Source organism: Ptychodera flava, chromosome 20, assembly GCF_041260155.1.
Source record: "Ptychodera flava strain L36383 chromosome 20, AS_Pfla_20210202, whole genome shotgun sequence".
NCBI lineage: Eukaryota > Metazoa > Hemichordata > Enteropneusta > Ptychoderidae > Ptychodera > Ptychodera flava.
In genome coordinates this window covers 813,912-834,673 of record NC_091947.1, presented here as the reverse complement: position 1 = coordinate 834,673, position 20,762 = coordinate 813,912, and the positions used below count along the sequence as shown (strand labels likewise).

General features: G+C 37.5%; 2 protein-coding genes across 4 annotated transcripts in view; one reads left to right on the top strand and one right to left on the bottom strand.

Moving 5' to 3' along the window:
* Positions 1–14,051, bottom strand: LOC139119705 (protein MAK16 homolog B-like). Of its 2 annotated transcripts, none has more exons than XM_070683563.1 (9): positions 13,876–14,051; positions 12,745–12,846; positions 7,977–9,783; positions 4,868–5,033; positions 3,508–3,724; positions 2,953–3,082; positions 2,305–2,457; positions 1,889–1,957; positions 1–1,528 (listed from the first exon to the last, which is right to left on the bottom strand). In XM_070683563.1, the coding sequence occupies exons 3-9, from the start codon at positions 7,989–7,991 to the stop codon at positions 1,379–1,381; spliced, it is 900 nt and encodes a 299-aa protein (XP_070539664.1). In that variant the 5' UTR covers positions 7,992–9,783; positions 12,745–12,846; positions 13,876–14,051; the 3' UTR covers positions 1–1,378. The 2 variants fall into 2 exon arrangements, with proteins under 2 accessions (XP_070539664.1, XP_070539665.1); XM_070683564.1 differs by having other exon boundaries at positions 1,889–1,954.
* The window catches only part of LOC139119702 (protein RRP5 homolog), a 41,726-nt gene continuing 34,920 nt past the window's right edge, over positions 13,957–20,762 (top strand). The window contains exons 1-9 of one of the 2 annotated variants that reach the window (XM_070683560.1): positions 13,957–14,073; positions 15,003–15,136; positions 16,653–16,808; positions 17,108–17,293; positions 17,914–18,075; positions 18,629–18,752; positions 19,106–19,287; positions 19,801–19,902; positions 20,336–20,542. In XM_070683560.1, coding sequence (XP_070539661.1) covers positions 15,026–15,136; positions 16,653–16,808; positions 17,108–17,293; positions 17,914–18,075; positions 18,629–18,752; positions 19,106–19,287; positions 19,801–19,902; positions 20,336–20,542 — 1,230 coding nt within the window. In that variant the 5' untranslated portion in view covers positions 13,957–14,073; positions 15,003–15,025. The remainder of the gene's footprint in view (positions 14,074–15,002; positions 15,137–16,652; positions 16,809–17,107; positions 17,294–17,913; positions 18,076–18,628; positions 18,753–19,105; positions 19,288–19,800; positions 19,903–20,335; positions 20,543–20,762) is intronic. The other variant, XM_070683561.1, reaches the window with a different exon arrangement.

Here is a 20,762-nt window from a genome sequence, read left to right as displayed (position 1 = left end):
TTCAAATAAAACATGTTTATTTCACGATATCTTATAGAACACAAAAGTTGCCAACTTTTCCCATGAAGGGAAATGTACAGTATCAGGGAATATTTATTGTAATATTGTTGGAAATCACAACAAGTTTATGATAATTTCGTACAAGAAAAATACTATTACGCAAATTTGAGAGTAATTGATGTTCCACATAAAGATGTTACACTTGTTGAGTTAATTAAAGTGAAATGAAATTTTCAATCTGGGATGTAGGTCTATATTGATATCATCAACTTGCATGGTTTGGTGATAGAATCCCTTAAACACTACCATTTTCTCATTTCACATAATTACGTCAAACCTGGCAGCCTTTATCAGTATCATTTAAGGTGGTTGGAAAGGCTAGAGCGTCAGTTATAAATTTCAACAAAACTATTAAAATATAAAAGTAGTCAACATTCTCTGTGGAATAAAAAAAACTAGACATTTGGGCACAAAGGCATTGCAGAGTTATAGCCTGTTAAAACTTCTGAAAAACTGACCAAATAAGAAGAAGTTGGGGAGTCCTTAGTGTATTAACTATGGTAGAGGTCCCCTAGCTTTTAATTAAATGTTTGAAAAGGGAAAGTCATTATTTGCTGTTTTTCAGGAAAGTTTGACATGGCGGTGCTGGCATTCAGAGTGAGTGACTGCTATTGTAAATGCATTTTTAGATTCTTTGAGTGTCAAAGAGGTGTCAAAAGTGAGATTAACCAAAAGAAACTGCTCTATGACTTCAAACGAGGGGTGCAAATATGGCTTGTTTTCAACATTTTTGACAGAATAACAGTTTTCCTACATAATTGTATACCAATTTAATCCAACTTTGAAATGAGATATGGACATGGAATTTTTACAGGCTATTAACAAGGTTACAGATAAGATTTGTACGGCACAATCTTCCTGTATTTGAAGTACTTTTTGAAAAATCACATTTTGAAATTTGAAAGAATTTTAATAATTTTTGATATATAAACCCATGTAAAATCATAAAAACAAATTTTATTTACAAATCCTGCCGTACAAATCTTACAATAAATAGTGTCAACATATTTATAACTAATTTGGTAATATTAATACTATCCAATTATTATTAAATTCAAATATGTAAAAAAAAATATGAAAAATTAAATTTTAATATTTACTGGTGTCATATTTCAAATCATGGCTGCAAAATTACAATTTTTATATTCCTTGGAGAAAATATTAACTAAGGGAGATATCCTGAAAATTTGAACTAAATATCTTGATTCTAACACTTGAAACTTGACATTAACTCTGAGAAAAGAATTGGTGCAAAAATAGCCTTTACAACCACCTTAATGTCCAATATAATTTCTGATTAACATTTGTCAATTTCCAATCATTTCACTTTGAGCTTTGCTTTGGATGTAGATGGTTCATTTTCCTGTTCATATTCAATTTCTACGTGAGCTCTTTTTCTTCGTTGTGGTTTGACAGCTTCTGCTTCCTGGTCTTCTTCCGACGAACTTTCCTCCTCTTCCTCAAAGTCCTAGCATAGGGATAAACATATGGATATCACAGGGTCAAATCCATCAAAGAATGGTTGCAATGGTAACTCATGGGCTTTCTTACAGCAAAGTGACACACACTCGGTTTAATCAGCCCATTCCTTGATGATGCCACCTAAGTAAATATGACACATCTCTTTCAAATCATTTCCATTATTTGCTTTGCCTGGAAGCAATGAGTGACCAGGCGAAAGATACTGTGATCTTGACAGAAATGACTTGCTATCTTTCCATGTTGCAAAGTATCAAAGTGATATCTGAAAGCTATTGGCATTAATACAGACAAACATTGAGAATCTGGCCAACATATAATAGTCTTCACTTGTACACATACAACTCACCTCTAGGTCACTGACATCACTTTCCTCAAAATCCTCATCAGCAACATACTCCACATCACCAACATCCTTCTGAAATCATGGAAAAAGAAGGCGGCATAGCTATTTAACAGAACAGTCCTGTACATCGTTGGGAATACTTTTTTGTTCACCATATAGTGACTTCACACAGAAATAAAGAGACTTTCTATGTGACAGTTCCCCATAATTACTAATAAACCAACTAACCAACACACGCATATTTTGAAATTCATGCTGAATTTGAATATTTTGAAGATACTGTCCTGGTTTTTTGTAGAACTGCAATACTACCAGCTGTGACTGCTTGATTTTAAAAATGAAGCGTTGTAAAATACCTTGTTTCTGAACACACACACATATATCGGTTATTCAGTAAGTTACATCCACTTTGGTCTCACCTCATCTTCAACTTCTTTCTCTAACTTTTCTTCATCGTCTTCTTCAATATCGTCCAATTCCTTTTCATCCTCAGCTTCACTCTCACTTTCAAATTCTTCCTGTTCTAAGGCGTTGTCAAATGCGTGGATCGGGAAGTTGTAAATATCACCGTACTGACAGAAGGAGACAACAAAAATAATGCAATGAAGGATGACTCTATGATGATAACTAACAAAAGTTCTTGTCTTCAATAGCTGTTCAACTGAGAAATACAAACTTAAGTCAAAAGGCAGATACATACCTTGTGGAACATTTTTCACATTTTCTATGTACACGATTTTCAAATGTACCTTTGCCAACTATAAATGGTTCAACAACCTTTACTATTCGGTGGCATTACACTTGCCATCATTCTTGAACAAACTTGCACTTGTTTGAATAAACACTTTTTACCAGCATATCTCCACATGTTTGGTGGCATTTCATTTTTCAAGACTGAAAAAGATCGCATTTTGGGTAGCAAACACTTTCTCCTGTATAACATAGAACTTTGGTACAATTGTGTTGTTTCCCAAAGCAAAACAGACTCTGTCCAGTGAAAAAGGGAACGACACTTTGTGGGTGAAAGTACTACGTATCAAAGTAGCATTCAGTCTTCATTTACTTACTGTGCCTTTTTTAAGCCTTTCAAGTAATTCTTTTTCGATTGCATTATCTAACTGTGCTGCCACAAGGGCTTTTTCTTCTCTTCTTTTCTCTCGCCTTTCAACTTTTCTGCTAAGAGGTACAAGTTTTCTCCTGGAAAACAACAAGACAACGGAACACATTGGTTACCCTTCTTGTTTGAGGGAGGATTCAAGTGAAAATAGTAGGACCTCATGATTGTATCAATTGTTTACATCATTCAAATTACGGTGACATTCATATTATAGCTATAAACACACTTCCATCATACAATCTACTGTTTCAAATGACACTTCCAATTTCTGCATTCACAAATCTTTCAAGGTCTCACACAGACGCGTGCAGATTGCCCACCAAAGACACACTGGTGTGAAAGTTTTAATGTTGCCGTACCATTCCCAGGTGTGTAGCTCATACCATTTGCCTACATTCTAAATATTACCAGTTAATAAATCTCTAGGAATTTTTGCAGACACTTCACTACTGCAACATTACAAGCAACACAAAAAAAACACAAAGAAGTTTTCTCTTCTACTTACTGTCTCTTCAGAACTAATTTTCTCATGCGTATAAGGTACTGAGTTATTTTTGTAAATCTCTGTTTACATTTGTGTTTGATAAAGCTTGGCCAATATATGAGATTTTCATTGATCTGTTCCAGGGCTTTTTCATAGTTCCTGGATAACTTCACTTTTTCCCAAAGTCTTGCCGGAAAAGCAGCTCTTTCTATTGTTTTCATATACAAGTAACAGACACCTGCAATGAGCAATGAAAAGCCAAACAAACATACAAAGTCAGGATTTCATTAATACAAATGATAAAATTGTATTTGCATATTCTTACTTTATGTGGTTCAGCTTTACAGGATTGATGGAGAGGCAATGATGAATGATGAAGAGGTAATCAAAACAAATGACTGTTAAAAATGATTCCGTATGAAATGTACTTCATGAACGCAAAAATGGTAATGCAAATTTCTATATACGACATGAACACAGCAGCCATATGTACAGTACTTGTGAATTGACATTGTAACAACAATATTTAATCATCATTTAGACCACTATGTAAGTTTTTATCCCTTTCACCACCATGGTTTGTCCCAAATCCATTGTTTTCTATGGTAAAGTTGGACCTGTATACAGGGAACTGGGGGTGAAAGGGTTAAAGCCTATGTATATTTTATTTTTACAATTTTTATGTAAATCACTTTATATATGAACTCCCATGTCTTGGCTTCTACGTAAAGCATGCTGAAATACCAGTTTTGTTTGGTAAAGGTAGTCAGCACGTGTTTCACATGCATTTATTATTTATAAGGGCTGAATTTACTTCTACAAATGTCAGTTCCTCAATACATTTGCAGATTATGTTGACAGATTAAATACTACATCCATTACTTCATAGTCTTTCATGATATGAAAGGACCAGTTACTACCTTTCCAGGATTTTTCACCATTCTTATAATTTCTTCTTCTACTCCCAAAAGCATCTTGAGAAATGCAGTATTCAGTTTGTCAACTCAGTCTGTACATGTGTTGACTGCATTGTTATTATTGTAAAGGGAATTCTGGTCTAGACTAGAATTCTAATGCGAACAATAACAATGCATTTCATTCATATCACAGCTATGTTGACAAGCTAAATAGCTGATGTTTCAAGATGTTTTTGAAAGTAGAACAAGAACTTGCAATTGACATACATAGTGAAAGTAATGAAAAAGTCATCAAAAGTTTGAGTTACTGACCCTTGAATAAACACACCATAAAACACAAAATGTGAGAGAGCATACCCGTATACTAATGTGCATTTGACCATAGGCATTAAACTAGTGTTACATGATTGAGAGCAATGAGATCAACACACAATGGAGGAGACAAGACTGAAACCAGTACTGACCTTTCTCTTCTCTGACAGTTGCATACTGACTGTTAGCTAAGGGACATGAAGACCTGTTACATAGACCAGTGATGTTGAATTCATTTCGACAAAAAGCCTTTGTCTTCGTTTTCACTTTAAAGGAACAAAAGCTGCCCTTTACACCATTTATGATACTCCATATGACCTGTAAAGGTTACAAAAATGTTGTTGCAGTTGTATCTACAATCTACAATACTGTATCTACAGTTGTATATGTGCAATTTACATGTATGTAGGCTGTATTGACAACTAGCTGGAGTTTCAAAATTGTCTGGCAAGTACAACAAGAACTTGTAGTTGACATACAAAACAAAGATAGGGGAAAGAAATCAAAGCTACAGCTACTGGCCCTTTAACCTGTTCACCCCCAGTTCCCTGTAAACAGGTCCAAGATCACCATTGATAACAATGGGTTTGGGTAAAACCATGGTGGTGAAAGGGTTAAAGTTGATGTAAGGGACATCGATCATTTTGTAAAGTCTATCTCATCGCGTCAAATCATTCAGGGAGTCCTTTTTCTACAGCAAATGGAATGAATGCACTCAAATGACAAACCAAATTAAAATGAAAAAAGATGTGAAATCAAAATGGCAACAGTCATGACCATCTGCTGGATATCAATCATTTATCTACAGTCTCTCCGCCATCTCTGTCACCTTTGAAGCTTCACTACTACTGCACAAAACAGGACATAAGGTAAATGGCCAAATTATTTGTGGCTGAGTTTTATTATAATACGATGCAAGACAGGTTTATTCCAGGTAAATAGCTATTTTTAATTAATACCTTTTCACATCACAAAATGGCCTATTCACATATGTTAAAATGTATTGCATTGTTGAGCTCCGGCCAGACTTCAATTTGAGAAACCATGACCATGTCCAGGAGCAATGAGACAGGCCAGTTGTATCGTTAGCTCTATACCATTTACCATTGGGATAGGCAGTTATTGATGAACCTCATCTCTACTGACATTCCATAAAAAACTTATTTATATGTCAAAGTCAACCTCTCTTACAGATTGAAGTACAAGCACCTTTGAAGGATGAAAGTTTGAGTTGTATCTGGCCAAGTATATTTCTCTTGTACATGGTTACTGGTTACTTTGTCACATAACTGTTGATTAGTTTTAGGAGAGTAACTATTCATGTCTTGCTTCCAAGCCTCAAAGCACAGACAGATCCATATGTTCTACACATAAGCTTACCTAGTCTAGAATCCAACAGGTATTTCTGTGGTCCTGATAAACTACACAATGACCAGCTCAATCATATATCCTCAGGCACTTGGGGTGTTTTGAGTACAGGGCGACATTTGAAAAGTGGTATGTTCAGCAACAAGCTGCTGTAGGTGCCTTGATCACAGGGCTTCTGTGTTCTGTCTATGGCAGGTACACTGGCTGTACCATTTTGCGAATGTTAAGTACAGAATTAAATGATACAAGCGTTGGAACTGCCCTCAAAGGTTGTATGGGACCGATACAACCAATGTAAACACTGTATCCAAGGTGTGATGATGCTTGTTGAAAGTTAAAACATGTCTGTCATAATCTACATCGTATAATTTAAATGCTGCAGCTATGATATTGAGGTGCATCTAGATATCGTGCACAAAATATTTTTTGTAAACAAGAAACTCACACAGGTGCAGTTCTGATGACTGTTCCCTTTACCAATCTTTCTTTATTATTGTCTACACTCAGACTGCGAGTGTCTGTTAGAGTACCACCCTAACAGGCCATGATCAGTGGTGTATAATAGCTCCCATACATGTAGGTTGACTACAGACATGTATGATGTACATGGAGTTGCAGCGGTAATTCTAAGATCTTGTCGTGCTTGTGTTAAATTATGGTCAGAAGCAATTCATGAGAATAATACTGCAATGGATATGTACAAACATATTGTGAGACTGGTTTAATTCTAATGGCATGAGTAAAGATTGGTGGATACAGCCAGCATAGACAGAGGTGACTTTGTGACTGGGAATCGTTATGGTTAGAGTTCAGGTAGAGTACAAGCAGTACTAGCCAGTAGCTGCAATAATTGTAGCCCACGGGCCATGAGCTGGCTTTATTAGCTGTGTTGGCTGTGCAGTCCTGGCCTGCGGGGTGCACGGCCCATGGGCTACAATTATTGCAGCTATACTATACACAGATGCCCCAATGAAAGCTGTTGTAATTCATATTCAAAATGTTTGCCGACCTATCTTGACTCAGGCCATTCTAACAAATGTGGGACACATTTCTTATTGTTCACAAAATAAAAGATGTATTACAAACCATTAAATATGTTGTTTAACCTGTTCACCCTAAATTCATATTCTCGACCGCAGGTATCTGGGTACTTGCGGTTTTTTTAATACGTCATTTTTGCGTCACAGGGCCGTGGTGAAGTTCGGATATTTCAACCACCAAAGCAATATTCAAAGTTTCAATATACATAAATGACATAACTTTTAGTTCTGCTTTTTTCCACACAATTTCTGTATCATTCGCTCTTCTGTATCGTCTGATCTCTCATTCACCGCGCTCGTATGTGTTTCACCTACTGACGTCACTCCGTGGTCGAGAATATTGGTAAACTGATGATAATGAGTTTGAGCCACGTCATAAGCATTTAAAGGGGCTACGTTCTTTATCAGGATTATCGCTGAGCAAGTTGACTGACTGTGCACAAATTTCAATGGAGAACGAAGGATTGAGAACTGCCCCTTTAAAGACCTGATCATGCAGATCAGACTCACACAGTGAGTCAGGCTCACACACACCACATGTCGAGACCATCATATAACGTTGATGATCATGTATATGTGTTTAGACATGCTGTTACTACAGGTATGTTTTCATCGATAAACGTGTTTGCTTATTTGCTAAAAAGAGAGAGTGGATGCACTCTCAGGGTGAAGAAGCCAGATTGTCATTGAGCCTTCAGCAGGTCCATCATGGAGCCGAGTTCTCCATGGACCATGGTGTGAATGTGATCTCCTCGTACAATCGATTGTACGAGGAGATCACATTCACACCATGGTCCATGGAGAACATCATGGATCGACTGTTGCATACAAAGCTTGGCGATTAAGTACTTACGTCGTCGTGCTGCATTGTGCCTGTTGAATTCGTTCGATATCGTCCTTTTCACTGTTTCTTTAAGCTAGCGACTTCATTAGTGTGAATAACCTCACAGTTTTAGTTTGAGTGTAGTGGAGACACATGTAGACATACAACACGAAAAACGTCCGCCATGTGGTACATCGTGAGTCTTGCGCAGTCGCAGAACGCCACCAACGGCGTATCCTACTGATCTTTCCTTTATTACCGCCATCAACGACCACAGTCGGACGTTCACCTATTGCCTGCAAATTTGATGTTGTTGCACCCTCAGCAAGTGCAAGTTTAACCGTGGGTCATCGCATCCTAAACAATAGTAAAATTGCCGTGGGTTCATCTAATAAGTATCTTTCCCAGTTCACCAAAATTTAGCTTGTTACAAAAATCTCACATTGATTAAAAAATACCACATGTCAATCATTTGCTGGTAAATGACACTTTCAGTTCACAAACATAATATCATTTGCAAGTTTCATTCAATATGCTCACCTATTGATGCCCACTGGATTCAGCATTTTGTTGTTCAGTTTATGTGACAAAGATTAAAACTACAAATTTTCCCAATTACGTCATTCCTTTGTTGTTGAGCACTGTACTGAAATTCCTCCTGAAGACTGAGATTTCAGGAATTTCTGCAAAATAATGTTTTCTCACATCCCTAGTATGCTGCATCATAGACAGTCGAGAAAGAGGATGGGAAGCTATCAAAAGAACAAAAGAACTGTGTAGAAGCGACGAGCCATCTAGTTCGGAATAATTAGAACGTGTGAATCGATTTTTGCATAATTATCGGCTGGGCGATAGCCGCTGCTCGACATCCGGTAGTTCGCAGTGAAATAATTTCATTGAACTTATTTTCAGCATAAAGTTGTCTTTCCAATTGAAGTCTGATTCTGTTATCCTAAAGATTGATTTATTCCCAGATGCGACAAAAGAAACATTGTATTCCTTCTGAATGGCATCATTCTCTGCTACAAAAAAGGTGTGTTCAGGACACACTGAATGTAAGGCCTGCAAGAATGTTTTGCGAGATTGTGCGACAGTTGGATGGTAATTGGATTTGTTTATCAATGGGTATGCAAATCCAACGTAATTTATTCCAGCATAGTTTGTTCAAAGGAAATACCGCAGCTTCCCATCCTGTTTCTCAACGGTCTACGGCTGCATGTGTGTAAACACCACCATGTGGATCATTCTCTATCTCCACAGAAAATCAAAAAATCATGAGGCCCATTTGGGTGTGGGATTCTATTCTACTTGCCCTTGCTTTTTGATCTTAGAGTAGGTGTCCCTTCCTACTTCACACATTGATTTATTGATGAGACATTATCGATTGATAAAAAATCAAAAACTGATTGTTAGTTTTGACTTCAAAGTGTACATGAAGATGACAAATGATAAAGACAGACACACAGATGTCAGTCAATTTTCACATTGTGAGTTTATTGTTGATGAAAGCATCATACAACTTTCTCGCAGTGTTTATATTTACACTGTTATTAAAAAAAACACAAACACACACACAATCCTTTTCACTAAATTACATTTTTTATGCCAAATTCAAATTAATGAAATCTGCAAACACCAATCTTGTATCCCAGAGATTGGTATTCCTGTAGAGGTCTTCACATCACCAATGACAGGCCACACCACAGTGTACAAGTTGTTCAGAAGATAGAAAGTCTTATTTGGGTTCTGCTTTCGCTGCTATCGCTGCCTTTCTGTTCATCCTCATCTTGACAAACAAGTAGATCAGAAATGAGCCAGCAAATGTTGCTATAACACACTGAAACAAAAACAGAGAAAATATTAGCCATTTTGTAATATATACAAGAATCTAACTCGAAAGTGTGTTTAGTGTTTAGTGGATATAGTTTTACTGTACTTTTTCAAAAAGTACACAGGAACAAAGTTGAAAACTGATTTGAACAGGCTTTCATAGCATGCTTACCTGGCTCACTTACTCTACACATAGAATACTGTTAAAGGTGCATACCTGTTACACTTGCCACTGTTTCACATGTAGAAATACTTGTTTACACATGTTTTAAATTTTGTATCAGCAGTGATTTGTAAATGCTACTTTGTTAGATTTAAGTTTGATTCTTTGCTGATCAGCTGTGACCTGTGTTATCTGTACATCAGAATTTGGTATGATGTGATATCACAGTGCACTGACATACACTGTTTGATACACTGTGACATCACAGTGCACTGACATACACTGTTTGATACACTGTGACATCACAGAGCACTGACATACACTGTTTGATACACTGTGACATCACAGTGCACTGACATACACTGTTTGATACACTGTGACAAAAATGTCTAATTGTTAGACCACAATGGAATACCTAAAATTTGATGAACATATTGCTGCCGGCTTGATGAGTTGCTCCAATACAATACTAAGTGACAGGACTGCTTGGTTTCACATCACATTGTTGAGGAGCAGGGCTGTCAATTATAGCCGGTCACCGGCGGCAAATCGCCGTCTGACACAGGGCTTGCCGCCGCCTGTTTTCCCTATTCAAGGCCTGCAATAATGATCTTTACACACGTTATGATTCTTGCCTGTCCAAATTCTACCGTTGGCTGCGCTGTGCTACAGAGGCGCAGCCCCTAAGGCTCGTTGGTAGCCGATTTCTGATTGGTTTCAATCGGTACTGTCAAAAAGCTTTACGTGTTCTGATTGGTTTTCGGACGTACACGATCGATATGGCTACGAAAGTCGACAGCCACGTTGGATTTATGGGTCCAAAAAAGACCCCGAGAGGCTTACACTAGCTCTGGATATAAAAGTAATGTCAATATTTGTAAATCATTTTATTTTCCTGAGGAATTTCAGTGATCGGGGGTTCAATCCATCAATGGTATAGCATGCAATGCAGATTTCACGCCGCGTCTGAGCAAAATGCCATAGCATTACGTGTATTAGCGACTGGAATTTTTGATTTGTTTTCCCGTTTGCAGATCGTGAACACTCTTTACAATCAGTAAGAATCGTTTACTCAGCGCAAAAAAAACTTTGTGGGGATTGACACAATTTTTAGTGAGTTTGACTACCACTGAATTTGTTTGCACCAAGCTGCCGTTCTATGAAATGTATTCATACGGTAGTACATGCTGTGTACTGTGGTTGTTTCGAAGGCCCGAGTATTGAAGTTTGATAAATATTTTCCGACATCCGAAATCTTTCCTCAAAAGCAAATATCGGTATTCCGATCCTTCAAAATCATTTACCAAGACCAACATTTTTAATGTTTAGGGCAATCACAAAATTTAGCTAGGCTTGACTATATACTTTCGCGGTATCTTGCACGAAACGTACGTGAGGCGGTAAACCATGTTTTGAATATGGATATAACATGCATGTAGCGAGCTTACCCACTTGGCCGGCGTGAGTTTCGACAAAACTCTGACGACTGTGAGGGATATCAGAATCGATACTATGATAGTCATCAGGAGAAAATATTTGATCGTTAACTTTCACGCGCAAGGATTTACTACCTAAATAAATCAACATATTCTCATCTTGTCGATTGAGAGGCCGACGAACAACGAAGCCACGCAATTTCATTAGCGGATGTAAACTTTAGTATTGTAATTGTTTGTATGACGTAGCGTCTACTCAAATTGTCTCTGGTAATGGTCTCGTATTTACCCCATAACATTTGTAAATTTTCACACTGGAAATTCATAGCCGGTAACTCTGAGGAGAGGTCTTGAAACAGACAAAATAAAATTACAGTATCAACCAGACGTAGATCGGAATTTTTTGTCGTGACGTTATGACATCAGTTTTGCAGTGGGGACAAGATTTTTTTAAATTCTAATACGATTAGCTGTTTTTGAATGGGAACATATTACAATTATTGAATTACTTTCTGCAGATGTCTTTCTTAAGAAATAGTTTCTGCAGGTGTAGTTTCCAAAGCTACATCTGAAGAAATAGTTTTGCAGAAGTAGTTTCTGAAGCTACTGTTTCATCAGCCTGAGAATCACACAATATTGGGGTATTGTCAGCTGGTACTGCCATACAAGCCTTGGGCTTAGATGAGTACTCCAGTGATTCTGATTATGGTTCAGATTATGATCTTTATTAAGCATGGCAGGTTGTAATTCAACAGAATTTGTATGCAAATAATAACCTGGTGTATCAATAAACATATAAACTCTGTAATACTTCTGTTTGTCTTTCATAATTTTATTTCACAAGATTCAATTTCGTGTTGCTTTTTATACTTCAGTTATAATAAACTTGACAGTAAATTGCCCTCAAAAGTGCCACCACAGGCCACCAATTGAAGATGAATAATTAGAAAAGCTTCAGCTTCAGGAGGGGGGACACCCCCCTCCTGGCCTCCCCCCGCGTGCGCTTGCGCGCACGCCTTGCTCCGCTTCGCTCCGCACAAGGCTGTACCCTCCTGTTCTTTCACTTGTACCCTTCTATTCAGAAAAACATTGACAGCCCTGGAGGAGACCTCAAATTTTAAAAGAGATTCACTCATCCCTGGTAAGCAGTCAAGATTGTGAAAATCCAAAGCATGACTGAAACTACCAGGCTCATGCTACACATACATGTATTATTAATGGCACTAGCGGTATGTTTGTCTGTACCTTGTGATAACAGATCACTGGCTCCATCAATCATAGACCCAGAAACAGGATTCTATGCTATGAGGAGACTGTCTAGACTCTGCATTTTTAAGGTCAGTCACATTAAATGAATCATTGAACTTACATTTCTCTTTCCTAATGTAGTGTCTGAATTGAAGTACCTCTTCAGGCCAGTGTAATGGGCAAAAGCAGCTTCATCTACGGGTCCTCCTGCCATTGTTGTTGACTTTGAAAATAACAGAAACACTTGTTTAGGTGAAGCAATGCAAAATAGGCAATTGTGCATTCAACATGTAACAGGAATGCATAATTCGAAAAGCTTCAAAGCAATGATGGAAAAGAGACCATTTTCTTCACAAAATCATGAAACATTCTGATATTGTATCATCTACAATGTTACCTCAATACCACAGACTTCAATACCGCTCAACAGGAGCTGATAGTGATACATATTAACATTAATGCGAAAACCTGCAGAAGTTGGTGGCCTGATAATAATTTGGCACTTGCAGTTGTGATATCTCTGATATCTTCACCAAGATATGTAAAAACAGTGCAGCATTTAAAATCCCCAAAGCGTTTGAAGTATTTGGAAATATAAAATGTGATTTCCGATATGTTTCCAAAAAGGCACAACAATAATTATTGCTAGGCAGGTATCATGAGAAATTCCTCACACTCTTTACGCAGTGCATAAACTCAACTTTGTGGATTGGCAACAACATCAAAGAATGACCAAGGAAAGTTTACTTCGACCTGGTCTACATACTGCAGCTATATATTTCAAATTTGGACCATGGTTGTGAAGGGACCGTGTTCCAATCAACCCATCTATGCCTCTCACTAGGTCTACTGTACACACGAAATGATGAATCATGAAGCCATACATAGTCCCTACAGCAGGGTACCAATGTATCTGTACAAATTCATGGTAAATTCAGGCACCGAAATAGACAATGGAAAACGTAGATTAAGTACTCAAAGGGACCACTTCAATTTAAATTTGTAGAAACGTTTAAACATCTACATTTAAAAGGTCATTGAACCAGTACAATAAACCTGGGCTGAGGGCCTACAGTAGGCCCGGGCTCAGCGCTCATGCACGCACGAAGGCAAATTTATGTTATCGTGTTGGTGAAACTCATGGGAGCAGATGCGTCTTAAAGCTATCTTCGAAATCACAATTCAAACTCATCTTCAAAAAATTATGTTATATTCGAGCAACTTGTACAGTCCCCTCACAATTGCAACTTACCGGTTTTCTAAAATAATTCGAAGCAAAATGCACGTTCCAATATGGCGTAAGCAAAGTCTCGTCTATGCTCTTTGACCTAACGCGAGATCAAAACGATACTGACATGGCGACCTCCTGAAGAACATGTGCAGATGTTTTCTCTCGGTTATAGACTTTTAAATCCCAGTAAACATTAGAAGGTGATTATTTGGTGAAGAGGTAGGGCTCTCTAGAATGCTAACGTTATTGCTACAACCGTATTCGGACCCCATATTCGCTCGGCATGTACAGTATCCAGGACATCGAGTATAAAATGTGCTATGGTGGAGCTGGTGTGTTACCTATGCCATGGTGGCGTGCTCGGACTCTACGGGACGTTCCCTCAGAGTCCCATATTTTACACAGTGCGGGTTGTCCCTCAGAGTGCCATATATTGCAGTTTGCGTGTCCTGCACTTGGTCCCTGACTTGTCAGTTTTTGATACTCCGAAATACCTGACTTACCTCAAACACCAGCTGTACCCAACAAAGCAAATAGATAGAATTAATGCATCATGTTCTACCTCATGTCTTTATGAGAATTCCACTTTTAGTAAATGGAAAATATTTCAAAGAGATTGGGGTAGTCCTGTCTGTGGCTGTCCATATAGGACTTATACAAGAGTCTGTTGCTATGCGCATCTTCTCTTGTGTACATTCAAAATTTCAAAATGGCAGCTGTACTGAAATTGATGACCACCCCAAAAAGAAATATTGATGATATTTGATAATGCCAGTTTTATATATATTTAGAAATCAAATGGTAATGAATCGATCTTATTATTGGTAATATTATATTATAAGTAGTCAACAGTTGGAGTTAAAGATTGTGTTCTTTTTGAATTAACTAAAAAAAGGTGATAGTTTTAGAATTTAACTTTTTGTCTGACCAGAAACTTCAAAAGTGTTGTTCTTAAATAAAGAATGGTTGCTCTGCTGGTAGGGTAGAGTAACAAATGGATCAATTCTGATGCGGTCACACGTGAGTAATATTGCAACTTTATACAATTTCAAAGTGCATGTGTCAGATATGAACATTATCACAACTTATATGCACATCATGCCTACAACATGCTGTCATAAAGTTCACTTTTGTTTTGTTTTTTCCAGGTATTTTTCCAGAACTGTTAGACATGGATGAGGAATATTTTCCAAGAGGGGGAATCAGTAGAAAATCAGATACAGGCGAGGACACCACTGTAAAGAAAGAAAGGGCTAAACCTGATGCAGATACCCTGTTTAAGGTAAAATAAGCATGCTGTGAGAAAATGTTGAATGTCAGTGCAGATTACTACATGTATAATATGAGGTTATTACAAAAATACCGCAAAGGATGCACGAGGACATTGGCGCAGCGTATCGCCCGACGCAAAGCGGAGGGCGATGCGCGACGCCAATGTCCGAATGCATCCTTTGCGGTATTTTCGTAATAACCTTATTATTATACATCTTACAGACCGTTTTCGTGCAATGTCAACAATTTTTCTTCCGATTTTATCGCGCCAGTGTGGAACGCTACCTCGGACGCGCTTCTGCAAGTTTTGGAGTGTGTGCACAGAGCGCGCGCGAGACTTGTTCTGGCACTCGTCCAAGGGGTCCCTTGAAACCGTTCTACAGTGAACGCGCAGATACAGCCGCAGGGAATGGGGCGCCTTGAAACCGTACGTGTTACGGAACGGGCGCGCGTTCCGTACGGCTTTTTTAGCGCATGCTAAATTCTATTGTTCTCGATGGTAGATGTATAATAATGTTATTTATCCATTATCCTGCCATGTCTGTCACCCATGTGCTGAGTCGGTAAAAGAAGTATGTAGCCAAACTTACTGTTTACATGTATTTACGTCTACTTGGAATGATGACTTTCAAGTCAGATAAAATCATGTTACGTTATCTATGTGTTCTGGGGACTTCTGATGTTCAAGTCTGTTATGCCTTGCTTGGTTTACATGTTACCATCTTGAACTGATGATGACATATGAATTCTGCAGGACAAGGATAATTATGACATACATGTACATTTACATTTTAATATGTCCTGTCAAGCTGTAGTTCATCAGCTAAATAGAAATTCTCCAAAAGGGACAACTGTCTTAATTCTATTCCCTACGGTGTCTGTAAAGGGACAGTAGCTGTGTAACTTTTGATGTTATTTTTCATTTGTCTGTTCTATGAGCCAAGTACTTCCACTCTGCTGCTGCTTCTAATATGATACCATATTTCCATAAGTGCTTATATGAATGACTGCTCTTCCAGCATATCTGAATGTTGAATCATCAGCTTTGGTATCTGTTCCATGTATTTATACCAGTAGAATAATTATCAAAACATCCAAGTATCCAAGTCTTTGCACACCTTCTCATCCTTCTCCCAGAGTTTGTTGAAAAGCAACATATCAGTTTGGTCAGCATAATACTGTATATTGTGTACAATGTGATAAGATTACTCACATACAGGCAGGTTTGACAAGTTGAACACAGGATGCTCAACATGATTTTTGCATTAGAACAAGGGGTTATATTACTATAAATAGAATCAGTAAAAATCAGTAAAATGCATGAAAAGTATATAATGTAACTCTATGTTTACTGTACCGGTACATCACTGGATAAGATACGGTGTAATTTGGATGAATGCGTTACATATCAGTTTATCAGAAATAATGTTCAAGCATAAAGGGACAATCGGTTAACTATAGGAGCGTTTAGGTTTGTTTTAACTCTCAGATTCTCTCAAAACATGTTTCTTGCACATACTGTGTAGGATGAGGCAGTGAAGAAAGTGAAAAAAGCAAAGAAACGAAAAATCGCTGATACTGAAAAAGATGACGATGAAGAAGAAGAAAAGAAAAGAAAAGTGGAGACAAGGATAGTAACCTTGGGACCATCAGAGAAGAAAATAACCACTCTGCTGTACAAGGTATGTATACTGTGTTGAGGTAGTCATCAAACTGATATATGTTCTGCTGTTGGGATAATTCATATTTACTATGCTTGTAAGTGAATAGTTGCAGTGCTGCTTGGAATGGATAGCACATATCTACCAATCATATGTGGACAGTATAACAGGCAATTATGAAGTGCTCAAAGTTTATAACACTATCAATATGTTGTTATGTATGTAATCTTTAAATCTGCTTTTACTGATGCCAATGATACCAACAAGAACAATGAGAATCAAATTGAGCTTTTAATTTCATAACCTCTTTGCCGATGCAGGATATGGTAGAAGGTATGTTGCTGCTGGGAGCCATCAGGGAAATTCACGACTATGAATTGGTGATAAGCCTTCCACACGGACGTGTAGGATATGTTGAAATCACTGACATATCAGAGGTTTACACCAGAGAGTTGCAGAGGTTGTCTCAGAATGATAATGATGATGATTTGACAGAAGAAGGCAATGTAAGTCCTCAGTGTTCTTCAATCTCATTTCCAATGTCAAGAGTGTATCCTAAAATTCAAGTCCTTTTAGTCATCAACAGATCCTGTAGCACATATATTCCGTGTTTGCTTGTCAGGATAAAGTCTCTGTACAAGTATTATGTCCGCTTGTTCCATCAATGTCACTCATTATGTTGCACACCCTGGTCGACACTTTTATTTCTGTCGTTCTGTGTACCTAAACAGTAATGTTCTTGTCAGAACTTTCCACCATACAATACATGTAGTTACAGTAATCACAAACTGAAACTTTGATAACTTGTGGGTGTTGAGGAAGAAGAAAACATTTCTGCATAATTCACTTTCTTTGCAGCATTTTTTTCAATCTTCTGTAGATTGTAACCTTGAGAACTGCTAATACAAGCAATTTATTTTTGTTATCTTTTGTTAAATTCTTCAAGGAATGATTTTTAACAGTGTGAGATTCAGCTCTCTAAGTTGAATATCGTGTGAAGGTCTAAACATACATGATGGCATTTTTAGTGTCTCAGATAAAATGTAAAAAAATGAATGATTTCTACATGCCATTAGCCTATGCAAATAAAAGACAGTTGTTTTTTTCATCATCTACACTTGTACAGGAAGTTGCCAGCCTGCATGACATTTTCCAAGAAGGTCAATATGTGAGATGTGCAGTAAAGGAGGTTTCAGTGAGAGCGAATAAATTTAAGAGAGTGAGACTCTCTCTGGATCCCAAGATAATCAATGATACATATGCACCATCATTCATGAAATATGGACTGGTAGGTATATGAAGTACAATGGTGATAAGTATGGGTAGAACATCCCACAGTGTTTAAGAGTATTGTCTGTGAACTTTCATTTCCATTGATCTGTATCGGTTCATTCTGTACACTGAAAATCATGGAACCTACCAAAGATTGACACTGAAAGGTAAAATAGTCATTCTGAAAATATAGTTCTAGATTCCCTTTCCAAGTACCTTGTGAACAACTGAAAAAATGGCAAGCCTATTCCTTGAATCCAAGTTACACAGGTTGTGTCATGTAGGATACTCTTCCACGTTGTTCAATTCCATAGATTGAAAGGACTGCATGAGATGTATTCATAGTTGAAATAAGAGATAATGAAGGGCTGTAATGATTTATTTTTCAAGACATTTCCTGTTACATCTAAACTCTGCATTTCATGCATTCAACCAAATGGGTCAAAACTATATTTCAAATACAATCTTCGTCAGTCAATCTTTTGACAAAGAACTCTCCAAAATATGATGAAAAGAGTCCACTTCAGTGATAGCAATTATGTGCACATTTCTCCTTAAACCCCATCCAGGTTCTTCCAGGCGTCATCAGTAGTGTAGAGGATCATGGGTATGTAGTGGATCTTGGGATCAGAGGTGTCAGAGCATTTCTGAATTTCACATTTGCCAAGAGGTATATTGAAACAAGAAACGGAGGTGAGTGCGACGAGAGAACGTTGACCCTGATATTACTTACCTTGGTAGTGATCTCATGGGATATCTATAAACATCACCTTTAGACAGCAAGAATGTAAACATCACCTGTTGTTGCTTTGCTATTCATGATTGTCAATAGTCTCACAAGAATACATGATTAAGTGATGACAAATCAGGAAGGCAGAATTTGCTTAATAAAGCAACAAGAGTTGAGTATCAGGTCTTATTAAATACAAAACTGAAATCATAGCTCAATTATTGTTGTAAAGTGAAACTTATAGTCTATCAGTCAAAGCTCATCGTTGCAGACACAGCATTTTACGTAACAATTCATTGTCCAATTAACATCACAGGTAAACCATTGTTGGTTGGTCAGCTGGTGGATTGTTATGTTAAAGAAGTGATGGCAGAGGGTCGTTCAGTAACTCTAAACATAAACCCTACCAAGTTGCAGAAAGAAGTCGCCAAGAAAGTCAATTATCCTTACCTGCACCTTATCATTCCTGGTACTAGAGTTGCTGCAACTGTTACAGAGGTAGGGTTTAGAGTTTCCAATACCTTTCCCCAACCACCGTGATTTGAAATAATCTAGGTGTATTCTGTGGCCAAGTGAAATTGAGGTGACAGAATTGAAAATTTCAGTGGAAATGTAAAATATCATATCAACAAACTTTTCTAATTTGGAAATGCATCCTTACTTGGTCTGTGGACACAGAATTATGAATCTTCATGCCTTCCTTGCAGACAAGACAAGTACAGGATTTGTCATTCTTAGTATGTATAGTGATTGATATACTTTCACTTGATTTTCAAAGAAGAGTGTTTATTATTATGAAAAAAAAACAGTGGATAGCTTGGCTATATAGTAGAGTGATGTAGAATCTAAAAAAGTCATGATAGATAAAGGCTACAATGAACACTACCATAAACATTGAATACAAATCTTTTTAGAATGACTGTAAGAAATAATGCTTTGGTCTAGCCTGATGAGAATAAGCATTAAGCATATGAAGTTCAAGAGCTCTCCTCATTTTTATTTCCTGCTTAGGTTATGGATGATCATGTCCATGTGAATTATCTTTCAAGAAAAGGTGTGGTGAATCATTTTCACTTCAAGGAAGATGGTGAAAAACCAAAAAGAGGTGATGAGGTGAGTGTCTGGAGAAACTGACTGGCTCGATGTAAATTGCAAATGGCAGAAACGATCAAATATCAAGCATCAGCTAACAATAACAGGATTACTGCGTGATTTCTCAATCTTACACTTGTCAATAATGATTGATGTCTTTCATAGCTCTGTAAAGAATCACAGTTTCTCTTCTAAAATTTCGTTTTCCAAATGCCTTACACCCATCCCACTGACGGATGCAATCAAACTTTAAGGGAAACAAAATCTATCTTAAAACTCTTAGATATTTTGTTTAAAATTAAATGCCCAAATGCATAGAGGAGTTTGTTGGAATTACACAGACCTATATTTGGAGAGATGGTTTTGAAAAAATGTTTCATATATATTTTAGAATTTTCGTCATTATTTAATTATCATGTATTGACAGTGAAATGTCACCGTTGCTTTTTTATAGGTCACTGCATGTATCATATATAATTATGCAGCCACAAAAACAGTGGGGCTTACTTTGCAGTCCTCTATCTGTGACAGAATTCCCAAACCAAAACCTGCAAAAGCACTACGGTTGGGTAAAACATTCAAACATGCTGTTATAAAGCAAATCCACGGTAAACATGGGGTACGCCTCCAAATCAAGGACAAATTTGAAGCTTACGTACAGGTATGCACTCATGTATCAGTAATCATCTAAACTTTCAACATCATAAATTTCCGGTGTTTCTCAAAGATGTCTGTACGTTATGAAAGCGCTCTCAGTCGTATCACAGGTCCCTTTTTTGGTCAGGCACAAATGTGTCACTCTTGTTTTCAATGGCCATATACACCTGGCCATAGACGCCATGCCATGATTGTGGAGCATGACATTGTGAGATGATTGTGCA